This window comes from Ammospiza nelsoni, chromosome 5, assembly GCF_027579445.1.
Source record: "Ammospiza nelsoni isolate bAmmNel1 chromosome 5, bAmmNel1.pri, whole genome shotgun sequence".
Classification (NCBI taxonomy): domain Eukaryota; kingdom Metazoa; phylum Chordata; class Aves; order Passeriformes; family Passerellidae; genus Ammospiza; species Ammospiza nelsoni.
The window spans coordinates 32,457,193-32,477,529 of NC_080637.1; the positions used below are offsets into that span (position 1 = coordinate 32,457,193).

Genomic DNA, 20,337 nt, shown 5'->3' on the forward strand with positions numbered 1-20,337 from the left:
TGGCAAACATGAAGGGCATTAAGCACACAGGACATCAGTGGGAATGAAAAATAGCTTTCTCACACCAGCTTTACTGTATTTACAGTTTTAATTGAGCAAGATGTTGTGGTAGATACTGGTCTGGTTGTCATTTCAAACAATATATTGACCTATATACCAAGGCTACATTCTGAATGCTCCTTAGAATGGCAAATTATTTTGTCATGACTTTGTGCAATGGAGATGGTGTTCTCAGTTTAAAGCTGCAAATACGATGTTACTTTTTAAATGGTGCAATTTTTTTTCATGTCAGTCATGACCATTGAGGGGCAAGTGCTTCCAAACCTGAAGTTATTTGTACCACCATAAAATTTTGGCATACTAAAATTCAGTGAAATCTGCAAATAGCCTGGATCTCAATATTTTTAGAATAGGAACTCCTTTATCTGCCTTTGAGATGCAGAAGAAAAAAAAAATCATCCTCAGATTTCAATAGTTAATGTGTATGTGTTGACTTTTTGTTCCAGCAATGGACATAAATGTTGTTTTAGTTTACCTGCCTGTTCTCAAATAATACAAATTTTTAATTTGGTCAGCTACTACAACTTCCACTTTTCTTCCTTTTCTTTTTTCTTGCTATCTATTCTTAACTGCATCAAGAACCTTGCAGCCACTTTCATAGTCTCCTGTTTTGGTCTAAACTTGCTTGTGTTGTACCTTTGGATACCTGAAGTGACTCTGTGATTTTCTTTGAATAATTTTTGCATTTATTCTTTTGTATAAGATGTAGTCACAAGCATTTCACAGCAGTTTTTTTCTCCTAACTTGTACTTTTGTCTGTAGTCCCTGTATGTAAGGAGATAACTTGCTGTAATGTGTCACATTCTAGCACAAATTCTCTTCTGCTGCCATTAGATTTTCAAACAATGGCCACATCTCATACTTTTACACAAGTTTCTCCACAGACCACTATGCCTTCTCTTCCCCTTTACTTAAGGAACTAAATGCTTTTAAGTGGAATAGACAAACTATTTAAGACTTTTCACAACCATTGCTGTTTAACAATAACAACTCATATAATTTCTTCAGTAGTTAGCATTTTCTATCTTCAAAAGTAAAAGGATGTGGCCTCTACCTCACAAATATATTGTAACTATAAAACCCACTAATAATTTTAATTAGACTTGTATATATATTCACACTTACTTGTATATAGAGAATGAAATGCTGACCATCTGATTTAGCTGTAGTTCCTACTCCCCTAGATATCTGAGGCAGCTATCTTCAGGAAATTAGAGGTAATGACTGAAGTGTGGCACGGTAATAACTGAAGTTTGGGAGAAGGAAAAATTTTTGTGCATTCAGGAGTGGTGACACTAGAGTATAAAGGTATCTTTGGTATATTTTAGCTGGAATATATATCTTTTTTAAAAGTAGTTTGTAGAGTAAAAAAATGATGAAATAATGATTGTTGGGGTAGCAGGTAGTTTTTGTAACAGATTGTCTCTACTTGTATAGATGCTGCTGTGTCAGCTACAATTTCTGTTGGATTTGTAACTCAGCAGTTCTTTAAAAGCAGTTCTTTTAAAGTAAAGGATGGAGAAAAGTGGCAATGAGACTGCTGTTCCAGCACAGTGATGTTTTAATTGCATGCTTTACAGCAGTGAATCATGTAGACATATCCTCTTTGTACAAATAACTTCCATTGTTTACCTGTGCATGTAGGTGATGAGTATTTGGCCATGTAATACCTAGCTATGGACAGGCTTTTCTAGCCACGTGGACTCAAAGATAATGATAATAGAATGTCTGGCTTGTCCTCAGATTGTTATAACTGTGCTCACACTGTCATGATTTCCTGATGTATTTCCTCTTTTGTTCCTAGATACTTATATTCTTCTGAATAAGTTCTGTTGCAGTTGCTTTAAGTAAAATGATAATACAAGTAGAATTATTCTTTATGCTTGCTTATATGTGTTAGTATATTTTTAGAAATATTTTTGCAGATCTATACTCGGGGTTTGTCCCCTTTTGGTTACTTTGTTATTTAGTCATTCATTTACTCTTTTACCTAATGACTTAAAGGTTTTTTTTCTTGAGTTGCTATAAATCTTGAAGTATTTGGGATCTGTTTGTACTTAGCATTCATTTGAAATCTTGTTTTTTATTATTGTTTTTAAAAACAATAATAGTGGTACTGCTACACACTTGTCATGTTTTCAATTTTTTAGTTTGGAGATGCTGGACAAAGTTGAGCCACCTACAATTCCTGAGGGCTATGCAATGTCAGTGGCATTTCACTGTTTGCTGGATCTTGTCCGTGGTATCACTACCATGATCGAAGGAGAGTTGGGAGAGGCAGAAACTGTCATTCAAGCCACAACAGAGGCAGCTTCATTACCAGCACAGTCTTCAGAGCAAGATTTGCAGTCTGTTTCTGACCAATCAGAGAAAGAACTAGGTATTTGAAAATGCAAACACTATGTGAAATACAACAGTTTTACCGAAAGCAGATTTTAAAATTTCATGCTTTTTGCTTAAATTTATTGCTTCTTATTTATATATAAAAACTTTCTGTGAAGTGTGGTTTTTTTTAATGGAACAGCAATTCCATTTAAAAAAATACTTGACTTAGTGTTAAGCCAAAAGCAGAACACCAAGATCTAAGGTCTCAAGAGACAGAAATGGAGTTATGACCACGTTGAAAGAAAAATATATTTCTAGTGACAAGATAAAAGGAATGTTTTAATGGAGAAATTTGTAGTAAGAATGCATTATATAGAGAAGGACTTCTTTAAAAGCAGAACTGCTGTGAAGTGAGGATTGTCTCTGTGGAGCATATGAATCTGTACAGGGGTGTCTGTATGTACAGAAAGACTTGTGTTTGAGCAGTGAGTTTTGGTGCCCCAGGAAGCCAAGGCAGTACAGCTGAAGCGTGAGCCAAGGCACTGGGGGTGCCAAATGGACAGGGGGAAGCAGAGATCATCATCCTGGGCACTGCCTCAGGAGAGGGGCGCTCTCCGTGGCGCTGTGGGGCAGAGACGGAGGTGCACATGGGCTGGGCAGCTGCCCCTTGGCTGGGCCAGTACCTTTTTCCCTCTTAAATAAAAGAAACAAAAAAGTTATGGAGAATTATAGATACCACGGGAGAGTATTTTTACTTCGCTGCAAAATTTCAGTGAGTTTCTTATCCCATAATTTTGCATTTCTGAATGTTTATTTTTACAGAAAAAGATCAAAAATGGTTATATATACCATAGTAAATTGGATTTTGATGGGGTTTTTAATGCTATTTAGAAGAGGCATTACCGGGTGATTTTTTTTTTTTACCTCAGAAATGTTACCTTAAATGCAAGCTGTTTGAATAATACTGGTGTGTGTTTCTGTGTGCACATATATGTGGCTGTGTAAACATGCGTACAGAAACACACTTCAAAAAATGCCCTAGTAAGCATTTTGTTTATGATACAGTTGAAAGTTATTAAGGAAACCACTGTGTTTCTGCTATTAAAAAGTTTATATATTTCTTTTAAGTCAGCAGAGCTGTCTGGGAAGAAATGGTGAACGCTTGTTGGTGTGGTCTTCTGGCTGCTCTATCCCTTCTACTTGATGCAAGGTATCTGGTCTTTCATTTCTCTTGATTTTTCTAAGTTGATATTCCAAGCTGTATTTTGAACTGACTTTTAATACTAGACAAATTGACAGTTGTGAGCACAAGTGCTGTTCATGGCATCTGAGCAGTCAGGTTTGTGGCTTAGACTGAGTGGCTAAATGACACAGAAGTCCAACATAAACCTTTAATGTATTTCAATACAGAACAATTAACTGCATTTTCAAAGGGTTGCATTTAAACTATTTAAATTATCTTTATTTCTTTTTACTTTGCTTGCATGTTTCAACATATTGAAGTGATTCCAGGTCCTGATTACTGCAAGTAAGAGACTAAGTAATGTCTTGGTACTTGTTAGTACTATCTAATCTTTAAAGTGGAAAAGCTTTTTACTAGGAAATGACTGTGGTAAATTAATTGACTCTTTCAAAGGGCCTTTTGTAATCAAACACCATTTTCTGAAATTAGTTTAAATTATCTTCTCATAATATCATTACCAAGTCACTGAAAAGTAAAGTTCAATTTTGTAGGAAGTGGTTCTGAAGAACTTTGTTGATTGGTTATGCTCGTTTTTCAATATTTATACTGTTAATGGGTTTAAAGTATATGTTTTTATGGCTTTCAGTTTTGGTTAGCTACTTGCCTCTGTGTTCTGTATTAATTCTTGCTGAACAATGTGTACTCTTTCAGCACTGATGAAGCTGCCACTGAAAATATTCTAAAAGCAGAATTGACCATGGCTGCACTTTGTGGAAGACTGGGCCTTGTAACATCAAGAGATGCCTTTATCACTGCCATTTGCAAAGGATCTTTGCCTCCTCACTATGCCCTTACTGTATTGAACAGCACAACTGCAGCTTTGTCCAGCAAATGTAAATATATACATTTTTCTTAATTCTGTTTCTTTGTATTGTCCTCTAAACCAAATTTTTTTGGGGATGTGGTTCCAAAGATATGCAACTGTAGTATTTGGCTATATTAAAGTAAGTTAGAATCCTCAGACAGCACCTAGATCACCTGCTTTCCAGAACTGATAAGTTTTGCAGCATTTGCTTACTATCATTCTGATCCACCTAAAATTTCCTGAAAGATTCACATATGTCAAAAGTTCAAATTCTGAGATCTGTCTACCACTGTAAAGATCTGCTAGGATGTGTAATTAAGGCATTCAAAATCTGAAGAGGTCTCTGGGCAACTTGGATTCTAAAGCTTTGGCTAGAACATCCTACATTTGTGATGTACTACAGTCTTATCTACAATTGTCTGGTGATGGTAATGCTTATGCATAAATGGAAGATCTAAGTTCTGGGCTCTCTATAGCCTACAAAAAGCTGAATTGATGCATCCCACATCTTGAGAGAATGTTGTAATTCATAATATATGAATTTATGATTTAATTTAATATATAAATCCTGGTTTAGGATGTACTCTGTTTCTAACTTTGAAAGTGAATTACTACTTACTAAGAAAAGCAACTACCTGAAAAATATACAGATGCATCTAACATTAGAGCTCCTAATATAAAACAAAAATATCTTACACTGGGAACAAGGACCAGCACCTTTACTTCAGTCCAGTGTACCAGTACCAGCTAAGTGTATTATTAGATTGTAAGTCTGTTAAGAACTTAAGAACACATGACTGAACTACACAGATACCTATAAAAACAAAGAAGGGAACCTCAGTTCTTTTGTGTAGGTTGCTCTTCTTTTTACAATTGAGTTATAAAATGGGTGTCCTAGAGTCCCATATTGAAAAAATATCATGATACAGCATCAATGGCACTGTCATTTTCTGAGTGTACTGGTACAGTGGTAGCACACAGTGATGCCATTTACACACAATTACTATAAAAAACTGAGTTGAGACAGTCTAATGCTCATATCTTAAGCATAAATATTTCAGTCTTGACATAAAATGTATAAATGTATCACAAGCAATGTCTAATAGTTAGAAACAGGGAGTAATTGCAAGATCTTTAAATCTCTAGGGCAATGACACTGTAATCTAAATATAACCAAAGGTCTCAAAGTGAGGTATGCTAAAGCTAACACTGTAAAGAAATTTTGTGGAGTCTGTTTGCCAGAAGGTAGTTCTTACTACAAGTAAATACTGGATTTTAAATTTAGGAGATTTTTTCCTTCTGTTTTCAATTTCCCTCCAGCATATTCCATTCAGGGACAGAATGTTCAAATGATTAGTCCCTCAAGTGAGTCTCACCAGCAAGTTGTAGCAGTAGGGCAACCCTTAGCTCTTCAGCCACAGGGAACAGTTATGGTAAGTAAAACTTGTAAGTGATCTTACTTTACTTAACTACTACTTTCTGCATCTCAGTGTGTCTCAAAACCAGGCTACAGATGCACAGCATTCTTACAAATAATGGTGAGCTGGTCTATTGTCCTAAGGCTTTCATTTGGAACAGTCCTGGACAGTAAAGTTATCTAATTGCAAAGAATTCTTATTCTTGTTTTTTTCTGACTTCTAGCTCTGAAATTCTTATCCATTCCACTTGGAAAACTCTACATCTCAGCTGTGTTATGTGCCTGTGTGTGAAAGTTCATTTAAGATAGACTGATTTTTGTGGAGTTGATGCAATTAAGCTGGAGTACTTGAACTTGTGTCTGATAACAATGTGAAACTGGGAGGAGAGGGCAGTGATCAAATCAGAGAGTCACAGGATGGTTTGGGATAGAAATGATCTTAAAGATCATCTCATTCCAACCCACTTGCCATGTGTAGGGACACCTTCCACTAGACCAGCTTGCTCAAAGCCCCATCCAGCCTGGTCTTGACCACTGCCAGGGATCGGGCATTGACTTCTTCCCTGGGCAACCTGTTCCAGTGACTCACCAGCCTCAAAGTAGAGATTTCTTTCCTGATACTGAAACCTGTTCTCTTTCAATTTGAAGCCATTCCCTCTTGTCCTGTCACTGCATGCTCTTGTAAATAGTCTTGCCCTGTTTTTCCTGGAAGTTCCTTTCAGGTAATTAGGCAATTAGGTCATCCCTAAGCCTTCTCTTCTCCAGGCTGAACAATCCTGATTCTCCCAACCTTTCCTCATAGGAGGGGTGTTTTACCCCTCTGAACATCTTGGTGGGCCTCCAACAGATCAATGTCCTTCCAGTGTTGGGGACTGCAGAGCTGGATGCTGCACTCAAGTGCTCATATTCAGCTTCACCAAGATAAGGCTGAGAGAAGAAGGAGAAATACTGAACTACTTCTCTAAAAAAATATATTTCAGTAGTGCAAACAAAATGTAATTTTAAAGCACTTCAGTAAAAATTGGAAGTTTGCTAGAAACACTATCATTATGAATAATAAAAATTGGATGGCTGTTTGGTTGTTGTTTTTTTTTTAGCTGACATCAAAAAATATCCAGTGTATGAGGACATTACTCAACCTAGCTCACTTCCATGGAGCTGTTCTTGGTACATCATGGCAACTTGTCCTGGCTACCCTTCAGGTAATATTTCCTGTGAGGAAATATTTATGCTTTGCTGTTATGCCTTGGTGTTTTGCTGTAATTTGGTTTTCGATTGCTCAGTGAGCAATAGAAGAAGCTTTCAGTCTTCTCATGGTGTTCTGTGAATTGCCTTGAATAAGTACTGTAGCATTTCTCTTGAGTTCTGTTTGGTGGCTAGCTTGAGTGCAATGCTATTTTCTTCTCTGCCTCAAAAATGAGCCTTTTGTATTTTTCAGCATCTTGTATGGATTCTGGGACTGAAGCCTAGTGTTGGGGGTGCATTAAAACCTGGGAGAGCTGTGGAAGGGCCAAGCACAGTAAGCATGATTGTTTGTTTTGCAGTTAATGATTATATATTATATATATAATATATATATTTTTTTTTTTTCTGTTGCAATCTGTAAGACATATTTCTGTCTTTTATTCAAGGTTCTGACTACAGCAGTTATGACTGATCTGCCATCTATATCCAGTATGATTTCAAAGCTTTTTGAAAACTCACAGTAAGAAACCTTATCTTGTAATTAAAATAATATATGTATATCAAACTTGACAGTGTTTTGATAGCAGTTATTTTTCAGGTACCTTGATGATGTGTCTTTACATCACTTAATAAATGCCCTTTGCTCCTTGTCCCTGGAAGCCATGGATATGGCCTATGGAAACAATAAGGTATAAAAAAGTTGTTTATTTTTTTAGATGTTTTTATGAAACAGGCAGAAGACTTGTACATTTATTCTTTAATTAAGTATTCCTAATACTAAAACCAGTAATACCTTTCATGCTCTAGATTAAAAAACAAAATATGAACCAGAGAAGGTCTTGTTTTTAATGGTTCATACAGTTACTACATTCTCTGAACATCCTCACTGCGTTCCTGTGCTTTTTAAGGAATGTCATGTGTTTCCATTAATAAGGTTGTGGGTGGATGAAACTTCTAAAAGCCCATGTAATTTCAGAGGTTAGGGATGCTAAGTAGCACAGTATGTTCTGTGAGATGCTCATTTTCATTTCAATTTTCTCTTACAATGTACTTCAGAGAAAGCCTGACAGTTAGGTATTTAAAAACCTGGTAAGTCATATTTACTTGGGAGACCATAGTTAGTAGTCATGTTGGCTTCAGTAAACAACCTTTATCCCAGAAAGGTTGAAGACCCTGTGATTGATAAGATTGAATATATATTCTCCTAGTCATAATCTTATCCCAGAGGAGAGTTTCTGAAAGCTTGTCCTTAATCTGTTACACTAGAGATAATTAAGGCAGAGAACATGTTTTATAATATTTTGCTATTACAGCAACAAAGAATTAATTTAATAAGCAAAGTTTGTGTTTAAAAGCAGTTGAAAATTGGAGTAAAAAATCAGCAGAAATGGGAAGAGATAATGATTTCAGTGCAACAGTCATTTTGACTATATGTTGATCTTAAAAAAAAGTAAAATTGAATGAAGCTTATGACAAATATTTGCGGATAGGTTTAATGAATGGGAAATTTATCATACTCCTGCAAAGAATTTATAGAGCAAATGAAAGATAAATAATTAGGGCATTATGAAATGAAATATTCCAGATTTTTCCACATATATATAATCTGAGGAGTTGCATGGGGAGAGGCTGTTGCGCTGGGCAGTCACGCTACAAGGCCGGTCGGAGGGAGGGGCTGTGCGAGGCGAGCTCCTAGGGACCGTCCGTGCTGCTTTTTGTCAGCCTGCTGCCCCCGTGTGGCCGCCCTGCGGCACCGCGCCTTAGAAATGACCCCCCCAAAACGCCTTGTGGCAGCTGCCTCAGAGTCACCTGCTCCAATTCCCTTTCATTAAGGAACCATCACTTTTTGCTGTTGCTAAATTACTGGAAACGGGACTGGTTAACATGCACAGGATTGAGATTCTTTGGAGACCTCTGACCGGTCATCTTCTGGAGGTAACTAATGGCTTTTATCACTTGTACTGGAATTTAGTTTGGATTAATGAAAATCTCGTGGAAATATGTTGTTAATGCGTAATTTAAAAAAAAAATATGAATTATAATTATATATTTTACTTCAGGCACTTTATTGTTGCTACTTGAATGCATTATGGTTTGGATTTAAAAGTGAATTTATTATATTTAAATTACAATATTTTAGTATCTCTTGGTAACTTTTTCTTTATGGTGCTGTCACTCTTTATATGTTTTTGACACAGCAGTGTCTAAAAAGATCAAGTAATTATACTTCACATATTTGTTCTAATTAAGGTAGCGCAAATTTACTATTTAGCACAAATTTATTATTTTACACAGTACAAATATTTAGGATGATTCTGAGATAGAATCTTCCTAGAATTGAAGCCAGGAGATTTATTAAGAAAGGGTTGTTTATTTGTTTGTTTTTTTTTAATATTTAAGCTAACTTCTGATTACTTTCTTTAAGAGAATACTGTTCAAGTATAAAAATGTCACAATCCTGTTTCAATTTTTTCAGTATTTTAACTTCAACATGAAAAATATGAAGGAAAAAACCTTACATTTTGAATTGAAAACCCAAAACAGATGATTGAATGTAACTGTAGTTTTAATTCTCCACACAAATATATAGGAGAATAAAATGTAATAAATGTGTGTTTTAGAGTAGGTAAAGGAGAAGGCTTTTCTTCCTCATAATTCAGGATGTATCAGATACTTCCTTAGCACCAGTGCATTGTTTCAACCAGTATCAAGGATTGGCCATATCTTTTTATGGAAGCCACATTTTGCTTTATCTAGAAGAAAAAAATAGATACTTCTGGGTTTAAAGACTTAAAGCACAGGCATCTCTTTCTCTTGTTTATTTTTTGCCCTGCAAAACAATAAGGTTCACCATCCACATCTTGAGACTGTTTTCATCTAGGGAGCAGTCTGTTTCAGTCTGTTACCTATGCAGTGCAGATAATCTGCCACTGTTTTGTAGGAAATACAGAGTCTTCCATTTTCTTTCAAAGTGTACTGCCTTATTTCCTTTTAAACCTAAGTTGTTGAGCTACAATAAGGAAGGAGGAAACATCAGCTATGATTAAATTAAACACAACCTGAGGGAATAGCTTGTTCCCTGGTTCTGGAACTGGTCATCTGGACAGAATCACAGCATGAAGTACTTCTAATTTACTCTTTTTATTTTATATAAAATTTTTTAAATGTAATTTAATCAGTAGAGTGGTTATTTCTTGTCCACATTTTTAAATGTTAAGCTATCTCTTTTACATTGTTCACCTTTTCAGTTTGGCTAGTGGTTGAGAGGAGAATGGTACACCAATAAAAGGCATCAGCCTTCTTTATGAGACTGCCTTGGACTTGACTCTGGGTTCTCACACCATCAGAGCTAGGGCTGGAAGGGGGGTGGGAATGATTATGGAGTGGTCAGTGAAACTGTACACTTCCCATATTAGTGTGAGGGTAATGTATTAGATACACAGCACAGTTCATACAAGCTATCTAAGAAATGAATATGCACAGTGTTTGTAAGTCTTATATTCTAAAAAAGCAATTAGAAAAGTTGTTAGGTTTAGAGAACTTAGAGAAAAAGAGAAACGAAGATACGCATTTGAAACTCAAGTTTAAAGATGCTCACTGTTGCTTTGTCAAGTTTTTAAAATAAAGGGAGTGTGAGGTTTATTTTGTCTTCAATATGTAGTTACTTTTTGTATTTGAGAATATAGAAGACTCTTTGTTGGCTGCTGTTGTGCTCCTCACTTGATTATGTTAAGCAGTGTGTGAAAATTCCAATTTTGTAGCTTTAGGTTAAGTTAAACCTGAGGCTCTTAGGCATTTGTTGAAGGGTTGTTTGGTGCTTTTTAAGCAATCATTATCAGAATTAGCAGTTAGTTTATTCATTTTGGAAAATTTATTTACTTGAATTATATATGTAATTTTCATTATGTTTCCTTCTGTGTCTTTCACTGCTTCCTATTGCTTCCTTATTCAGAAGGTACGTCTTTCCAAAAGATAAATTTCTTTTTTTACTCTCAAGCCAAATTTTACCATTTAGAGATCTATTGTATTATTGTTATACTATTGTATGTACGTTATAATATAATTAAAATACCAGTTTTTAATGTATTATATATGTTGGTTAAATAAAAGTGTCTTTAAACAAAACATTGGTGTGTTTTCAGGTCTGTCAGCATCCCAACTCCAGAATGAGAGAATGGGGAGCAGAAGCTTTAACTTCTCTCATTAAAGCAGGACTGACATTCAGACATGATCCTCCATTATCTCAAAACCAGGTAAAGTAAGTTTAAAAGCAGATGCTTTCCCCCTTCATTCTTAAAGCAGCTTTGCTATTGAGTATATAAAGTCATTGACTGTAACACTCAGATGTAACTATTGTGGACCACCACAAGCATTCTAATAAACTATCCTCTTCCATTTTTCAAATACCTAACTAAGAGTGATGCTTGCATATTATGTCCATTTCTTGGTACAAATTATGGGTCACCTCCATGAGTGCAAAGCAATTACAAAATGTTTAGTAGTATATATGTGATTGATTCTGTGGCAGGTAGAAAATGTGTTTTGCCTAACCTTCTCAATTATAGCAGTTCAATCCATGATTAATAAAATATTCTAATATTTTTACTGATAGTCATTGGATATTTTTCCATGGACTCTTGAGGAAGCTGAGTGTAGCCCTGCTGAGTAAGCATAAAGTTGCATGACACTTTTTATGCAACTGTAGTAGCATCTGTAGCTGCTTCCTGAGGAACCTGGAGAACAGGAGTCAGGAAGGTAGATTTTCTGCAAAGACCCTTTATGATCTGAATTTGAGCATTTAGTGAGTGAGCTACTGAGTTAATTCAATGAATCTTTAATTTGTACTGGAGGTTTTCACTCATACATAAAAATACTTAAGAATCAGTTAAATGTTAGCATCCTTAATATGCTTTACTGTTTACTTTTAGAGACTGCAGTTGCTTTTATTGAATCCACTAAAGGAGCTGTCAAACATTAGTCATCCTGATATCAGGATCAAGCAGTTGGAGTGTGTGCTACAGATTTTACAGAGTCAGGGTGACAGCCTAGGACCTGGCTGGCCATTGGTGCTTGGAGTCATGGGGGCAATCCAAAGTGATCAGGGGTAAGTGGTGGAAATAAAATTTTAAACTCATGTAAGATAAGAACAGTAGAAAAAATTCTGCTTGTATTTTTGTACTTTAATAGCCACTTCAATAATCATAGTTTCAATGTGATTTTCGGCTTGTGAAAAAATTTACTCAGCAAAAGTACACTTTTTAATTCTTCTTGAAGCACTGTTTATTTTACTGAATTAATCTTCCAAATGACCCGAATATTATTCCAGTCTACATTCTCCTGTAGTCAGCATGCAGTATACAGTCAGTGTGCCATTTCATTTGATCTTGACCATCTGGTGGACACATCTCTCTGATGCTTGCCGATACTTCTGTGTGAATCAGCTCTCGCTCAGTTAATCTATTGTTTCTTTTTCTTCTTAAATCTTCTAGTAGTCTCTAATGTGTGTTTTCTTCTGATAGCTGTCTCTTTTTCTTGAAGCCTTCCTACCTAAATGGTTGCTGGTAGCAGAAGGATGGAAGATTATTTACTGGCTGTGGGCGAATCCCTTGACTTAGACAATTGACTCTGTTGCCAGCAGAGGTGGACTTGGTTCTCTGCTCACAAGGCAAAGTGAGAGATGAAGTTGCAATGAGTATTTTTGAAATGAGCAATGAATTGAACATCTGCCTTTGTGACTGTAAGCACCAAGAATTATACCCACACACTCAATCCACCTTGGTTTTTTAGGTGCTAGTCAAGACTAGCAGCAGGATGGGTCATCACATAATTCTAGTGTCAGTAGAATTCTCCTTGGCATAGCTCTCCTTTTGTCTCACCTTAGCTTTAGTCTTCTGGTCATATAAAAGCTTAAAGCCCCTTCAAATGCTTGAAGGATTTTGCTCTTGGACCAGTATTGTTTGCATTGTCAGTAGTACCTACCAAAATTCCCAAGGATTTTGGCATTCTTTGTTGTGAGCATCCTCTTTTTTGTAATTAAGCTTCATTTGGTAGTTGTTGTTTCCACACTTGGTGCAACCTATTCCTGCATGCCTTTTGATTTTCACTGTTTTAGTGATGGACAAGAACCACCACAAATTCCTTTTCAAGACAGTCTTCAGATCCCATTAAATCTCAAACCCATATCTCACTGGCTGATATCTCAAGATGTTACTAACATCTTGTGTTATCTCTTAGTCTCCTCCACAAAGTATATGGAATAATCTACTTCACCTACATAGCACTGTTTGTCCCCATCATATTAAGTAGAGTAGGGGAAAAAAAAAGCATGCCTCCTTTTCCTTGAGAAAAAAACTTAATTTCTTACCTAAGTTACAGCTGTGAGTACTAGATGCAGATGCTATTATTGTACTTTAAATATTAACTTACTGACCACAAGACTGACTGTCTTCCCTCTGATCAGTCAGTGAACATCCTGGATTCCAGGACAGAGTCCATTTACCTTCCTGGAGAACTGCTTTTCAGGCTTTTATAAAAACAGAAAATTCTGTTTTGATAACAAAAAACCATGCTTTGGTCACTTCTGGATTGTACAGTAATATCCTGCCAAACAAAAGGAAGCCTGTCTGTGAAGTCTTTTTCAGTGGAAAGCCTCTGTTTATTTTAAGCATAGATAAAGCCCTACACAATCTTAAGATTTCTCACTGAGCTTAAGTTTCTTCTATTTATAGTTATCTTTTTGTGGTCACCTGTAACACCAAGGACAGTTCCACAATTTGAAGAGTTGTATCACTGTTACTACCTGCATGAGAGACTTGAAAACCTTTCTTCAAGCACATAGCAGTGTGGGACCTTAATTTGGAAAAACTGTTCTGAATTTGTTCTTGTAGCCTTGCATTTGAAGTTTAGAAAGACAGGTTACTTTCGCATTAGCTCAGTACTTCAGAATGAGTAGTGGAACTATACTTTGATTTCCTGCCTCCTTCTCTTTTCTCTTAGAGTCCTTGAGGGTCACATACCTCTGAAACTGTGTACTGGAGGGGGAACTGCAGCAGTTTTGGGTCTGTTTCACTTTAAAGACTCCTCTAATGAGTATGGGGGAAAGTATTGTGTGAGTCTATTCTCCATCAGTATAGCAATAGTAAATACTTTGATCTTACATGGTAGGATGGATGTTTCTCTGCAGTATTCATCATATTAGAGAACTATTAGTTAAACCATTACTGTCCATGTGAAGTTTCTTGTATATTCCTCTGGTTTCTATATCATGTTGGCTGTTACAATACAGTGGAAATGACCCACATCTGATTTTGATTTAGGATTAATAAAAAAAATTAATTTGTGATTTTGGAATAGGTAACTGACATGTCTGTAGTCTGAAATTTTTTCCCAGGATGTATATCCTGAAGGACACCAAGTTTCTGTATTACAAAGCTTTGAAGTTATTTCTGTTGTACATTAAACATTGAAAAAACCCTGCAGTGAAATTTAAATGCAGCTTCCCCATTTGTGTTACCTACACTCCACCACTCCTTTTGATGCCTTCATTTTGTCTCTCACTGAACAATATTTTAGTTGCAAATGGCCTTGCTCTTCTGAGAACTCCTTCTTGCAAACCTTTTCTGTACTATATTTTTATGTTTGTATTCAGAATCAAATTCTGAAGGCGAAGTAATTATTAAGGATCTATTTAAGGGTATATACTTTGAAAAGATTTTGTCTGATATAATGTAGTATTGAAGCAAGTAAAACTACGATTATATTAGTGTGCATCTTTCCTAATAAACAAAACCAAATTTTGCCCACCTGTTTGGTATACTTGAAGTAATTTGTAACTGCTGATATGAGAAACTCTTCAGAACAGCTTGCTCTTTGGAAGATTATCATGCCTAAATGAAGCTTGGGGTTTTTTTTGGTTTTTCCATTGTGGCTTTTTTCTAATGTTTGAAAACATTTGAACTAACAAGACTTAGAACTCTAAAACAGAGAAGTGGACTTCACTGTGTAAAGTTAGCTAAGGACCACTGGAAAGTCTAAAAGTCTAAACTTCCAACTCCCTAGGTAGTTAACATGGACTAAACTACTTCGTCAGAGTTTTAAGCTTCAACTTAAAATTATAGCTCAAAAACCCCATTTAAAGTGGTGCAAATTCTTCTCAAAAACATTAATTTAATTTTTTTCTTTTTGTATTTAATAATGCTGTCTCCTGAGGTACTGTATTCAACATATTTCCATGCTGTTGAAGAAATGTGAAATGAGTATGTGTGTGTGCTTTGTTTTCATTTTGTTTTTTTAAGAGAGTCCTTAATACGGACTGCATTCCAGTGTCTTCAGCTGGTTGTGACCGACTTCCTTCCTACCATGCCATGTACTTGTCTGCAGATAGTTGTTGAAGTTGCAGGAAGCTTTGGACTTCACAATCAAGAGCTAAATATTAGCTTAACTTCAATTGGTTTGCTGGTGAGTTTTTTATTAACCTACAGTGATGCTGCTTCAGGCTTTCATTTTTGCTTTTCTTTTTTAATGAAAACTTTTCTGTAGCCAGTTATACAAATGAAAACCATAAAGTAGCTTTTTGGGTTCTTACTGAACTCCCATGCTGTCATTTGGAATTGTAGGTAAATTGAGTGAGCACATCTTACTTTTAATCTCCATGATTCCTGCCTTACTAAAAGAAATAACATTGCAATTGTAAGCATGTTCATCATTATCTCATTTTTAATACATTTTTTTACAAAAAACATATTAAAATGATGAGTTCATTCATCATAACAGGAACCTAAAAGCTGAGAAAGAAGAGTAGTTTTTGGACCTTGCAAAATTTATGTGCTGATCTTATTTCACTAGTGTAGGGAAATTAATATCTCGATGTACTTTGCAAAATACTTTGTGAAAATAAGAGACAATTTCTTTCATGAACATTAAAGCATTACCCTATTTTTTATTGTACAACACCATATGTCTTATTTATTTTGTAGTGGAATATTTCAGATTATTTTTTCCAAAGAGGTGAAATAATTGAAAAGGAGCTAAACAAAGAAGAAGCAGTGTTGCAGAAACAGGCAGAAGAAAAGGGGGTGTTGCTGAACAGACCTTTCCATCCTGCATCACCATTTGACTGTCTTTGGTTATGCCTGTATGCCAAACTTGGAGAGCTGTGTGTGGATCCCCGACCTGCAGTTAGAAAGAGCGCTGGGCAGACGTTGTTTTCTACTATTGGTGCTCATGGAACTTTGCTGCAACATTCCACGTGGCACACAGTAATATGGAAGGTATGATGTGTAAGCTTCCTCTGAAGGTTTTGTAAAGAGCATTTACGTTTTATTAACCAATAACTATTTACCATTTAATAACCACATCATTTAGATAATTTATTAAGACTTTTAAAAGATTACATAAGATGGCAGAAATCTAATCTCTTGGGTTTTGGGAATGTTTTTCATACTTTGTCTTCTCTGGCCTTTAAAGCCTCTTCTAAAATACCATTTTAATATCCTAATAATTTATTTTTTACTCAGGAGTTTGATAAAAAGATGGTGTCCTTCCTACAAGAATGACTTATCTTTTGTGTGGAAATGGAGAAGTTTGAGGGTCATGTGACAGGGCTGATCTGGTATTAGCTAGAGCCTTGCTTTGCATTCTGTTTTGGATCTATCAGAATGCTGTGTTCTAAGTCGTGGTCATGTTTGTTGTGCTTTATGGAAACTTTGGGCTATATTTGAACCTGCCTGTTGTACCTGTGAAGCATCTGAGATCCACTGGTTTTAGCATTCTCCTGGTGCTGACACTGTTCTTGCTAGGTTTGAGTATCTTATTTCCAGCCTTTCTCAAGTCAGTTGACTGACTGTTAATCTTGACTGCTGTGGTGACTACTTAGAACAAGGGAATTTTCAGGGTGACATAGTGACAGAAAGGATAATGAAAGAATTTGTTGGTTTACTATGAATGCAGCCATGCTATTTGAAAAGTTGCATTTTTTCCTCTTTTTTTTCTGGCTGTTACAGGTTTTATTTCACCTGTTGGATAGGGTTCGAGAATCTTCTACAACAGCTGACAAAGAGAAGATTGAATCAGGAGGAGGCAACATTCTCATTCATCATTCAAGGGATACAGCTGAGAAACAGTGGGCTGAGACATGGGTATTAACACTGGCTGGAGTTGCAAGGATATTTAACACTAGGAGATACTTACTGCAGCCTCTAGGTAAAATTTATAGATATTAAAAGACACAATTATAAACTTTGTTCTTTTGTATGACCTTTTCACTTAATGTACTGGGCAAGATGCTTAGCTCAATCTTAGCTCAAAAATGGTTTTTGTTGTGTCACCTCAAAAGTTATGAAAATTATGGAGTTATTAATTCATGCTTCATAGAGCCAAAAATTGTCACTACAGATTTCCTCTTCTGTATCATGGTATTTGAGATTAAATCTCAGTAGTCACAATTCAGTCCCAATTCTGGGTGCTAAATAGCTTTAAAATATAGTAGACTGATAACAGTAATACTTTGTCTTTTTTTTGTTCTTGTCAGAACATGCTTTTCCTTTTATCTGTCTAAGGGAATGCAACACTTGCATGGATCTCTTCTGTGGTATCAGTGTGTCAAATTTAACTGTACTCTGAGAACACAAAGAGAATTTACCTTTAAAGTCAGTGGAGTATTGAATATTTTCATTGTTCAGCTGTATGTAGTAATATTTTACAATAGCTTGGTAATTTCTACAAGGAAAAAGTGCAAAAGGAATAGAGACTGTATAACTTATAAAGAAAAGTTCTCATTAGATTATTTTACCTTCAGCATCCTATAGTATGCAGTTAATGTATATTAACTGGATATAAGTTGTATTTCATTTTGGTCATTTGTGATACAGGTATCAACATATTAATAGCTAGTAAGTGTATCAGTCATTTGCAGAAATGTGGTAGAATTTAGGCTATATTAAACTTGAGTTAAAACTGAATAAAAAAATTAGAACTACTTTAATTATTCAAACCCTGTAATTAGTAATATAGAAAATTGAAGGTTAAGGCTAAATTTAATGAAAAACTGAAATGCGTCTAATGAAATCTTTCCACAGTACAATTATTTGAGCATTTTAAAATCAATTCTTTATAAATGCATTGCATGAGTAATTGCATTAATTTGACCCTTAATTCCTTGTGTGGGTTTAACCCTTCTTGAAATCAACAGGCATCTGGTATATTTAAGAATAAATCTGGCTTACGATACTGAATGAATAAAATGTATTTTACTGGTATGGGATGTGGTATGTGATTTTTTGCTAGCAAATTTAGCAAGAACATAGGTATATTGTTTCATTCTTCATATTTATATGTTTCTCTGTCACATTCATTCTTTCAGCTTATGGTTGAACTGGTGTAAAAGTCATTCAAGTGGCCACCTAATCTCTTGAAATTTCTGTGTATTGGACTAACATGTACATGAGCAGCCTTTTAGAGAGGCAGGGTGGGTGGGAATGGGAATAGGAAGCAAGTTCCAAATTGATTTTTTTCTGTCCTCTTTTTTTAAATAGGAGACTTTCCCCAAGCCTGGGATGTTCTTCTTGATCACATCCAGTCAGCAGCACTTAGCAAAAATAATGAAGTTTCCTTGGCTGCTCTGAAAAGCTTCCAGGAAATCCTGCAAATTGTTTCTCCTGTTCGAGACTCTGAGAAGCCTGAGACACCACCTGCCATCAATGTTTCTGTACCTTTGGTGGTAGGGACAACTACTGCCACTAGTCTTGGCAGGTCATTCATGAGAACTGACTCCATAGGAGAAAGAATAGGAAGATATAATGGATCTGAACCTCCTGTAATAACAGATGAGATTGAAGATTTGAATCTTTGGTGGGCAGCCTGGAACAGCTGGTATAGGATTGGATCAGAAAGTACAAGGCCTCCAATTACTTGTGATAAATTGACTTTCATTCCCAGCCAGCCTTTTCTTACAGCTTTAATTCAAATATTCCCAGCTCTTTACCAACACATCAAAACTGGTTTCAGCATGGATGATCTCCAAAAGCTCGGTGTCATTTTGCACGGCGCTGTTTCAGTTCCAATCAGTTCAGATGCTTCCCCTTTCATCCTTCCATCTTACACTGAAGCAGTTCTGACAAGTTTACAGGAAGCAGTGCTTACAGCTTTAGATGTTTTACAAAAGGTAATCATGCAACTTCTAGTGTGTGAAAGGTAAACTACAGTGTGTGCTACTTCTACTCTGTAGAACTATAGTGGGGTGATTTAAACATGATTTAAAAAATTATTTATAATTGCACAGTGTGTTGTATTTCAACAATCAGATCTCCATTCCTGCTGCAGAATAGATGCTCTGCATTGAAAGGAATGGTGTAATCTTTATGAAATGTGCTTTTACTTGATTGCAGAAGTACCTTAAGTGTTGTGCTGTGTTTGTAGACATTTATATGTCCATCTAACATTGAAGTACTGTTGATACTGAAGGTCTGTACATGGAGATGGAGGAGCAGTCCCACAAACAGTGTCCCACATGATGTCCAGGTGCTGCCATGAACAGTCTAGAAAGAACAGCAATTATGAGAACTTGCAGTTTACACAAAGCATAAAATATAGAAGGTTCTCTGGCAGATTACCTACGTTCTGGACTCTTAATAATCAGATATTTAAGGAAAATGCTGCATCTCTGGTTAAGAAATTCTTACTATAGAACTCATGCTCAAAGAGCACCCTTCATGCAAGTAAATCTATAAACAACAAATGAGAGTGCTCTTTCTCTGAAAGCCAAAAAAAAAAAGAAAATAATGCTGCTTGTTTTTTTTTTTGCAGTTGTAGCATATCTCCTTGCAAAATTCAGTGCTCATTCACAAAACTTATTTATTCAAAAGAAGCAGAGTTGATAATGAATTAAATAATCATTTATATTAAGCACTACTTTAAACCCGCCCCCCCCCCCCCCCCCCGAAAAAAAGAGCCCCCACAAACTTACTTGGGAAGTGCCAGAATTAAAATGTCCACATGACCTGACTTCATTCCCTTTGGGATTTCATGTTACTTTGCTTAACTATGTGGCCATGTATCCCCCTGGCTGCTGTCAGAATCCTGCCCCATTTAGCTCATGAAACACATGGTGGCTGACAAATGAGCAGCAATTCAGTGTCTTGTTTTCTCTTTTGCTTAGTGTGAGGTGATTAATCTCAAACATATGCAAGCAAGGTAGAATAATTACCTTGCAGCCATCCCTTTAGCTCATGGTTTTAACAAATATTCATTAATGTATTTTGAAAACAGAGGTATAAGAATAGCATCATGAAAAGGCTTGGCTTGGAA

The 20,337-nt window shown here is 35.9% G+C and overlaps 1 protein-coding gene across 2 annotated transcripts in view; it reads left to right on the plus strand.

The window, feature by feature from the left end:
- MON2 (MON2 homolog, regulator of endosome-to-Golgi trafficking) overlaps positions 1-20,337 on the plus strand; it is a 66,110-nt gene that overhangs the window by 27,121 nt on the left and 18,652 nt on the right. For both annotated transcript variants that reach the window (XM_059472022.1, XM_059472023.1), the window contains exons 12-26: positions 2,211-2,440; positions 3,514-3,595; positions 4,280-4,461; positions 5,754-5,866; positions 6,948-7,052; positions 7,289-7,369; positions 7,482-7,555; positions 7,634-7,724; positions 8,869-8,970; positions 11,178-11,288; positions 11,964-12,139; positions 15,330-15,492; positions 16,011-16,304; positions 17,037-17,235; positions 18,567-19,195. In XM_059472022.1, the coding sequence (XP_059328005.1) occupies positions 2,211-2,440; positions 3,514-3,595; positions 4,280-4,461; positions 5,754-5,866; positions 6,948-7,052; positions 7,289-7,369; positions 7,482-7,555; positions 7,634-7,724; positions 8,869-8,970; positions 11,178-11,288; positions 11,964-12,139; positions 15,330-15,492; positions 16,011-16,304; positions 17,037-17,235; positions 18,567-19,195 (2,632 nt within the window). The remainder of the gene's footprint in view (positions 1-2,210; positions 2,441-3,513; positions 3,596-4,279; positions 4,462-5,753; positions 5,867-6,947; positions 7,053-7,288; positions 7,370-7,481; positions 7,556-7,633; positions 7,725-8,868; positions 8,971-11,177; positions 11,289-11,963; positions 12,140-15,329; positions 15,493-16,010; positions 16,305-17,036; positions 17,236-18,566; positions 19,196-20,337) is intronic.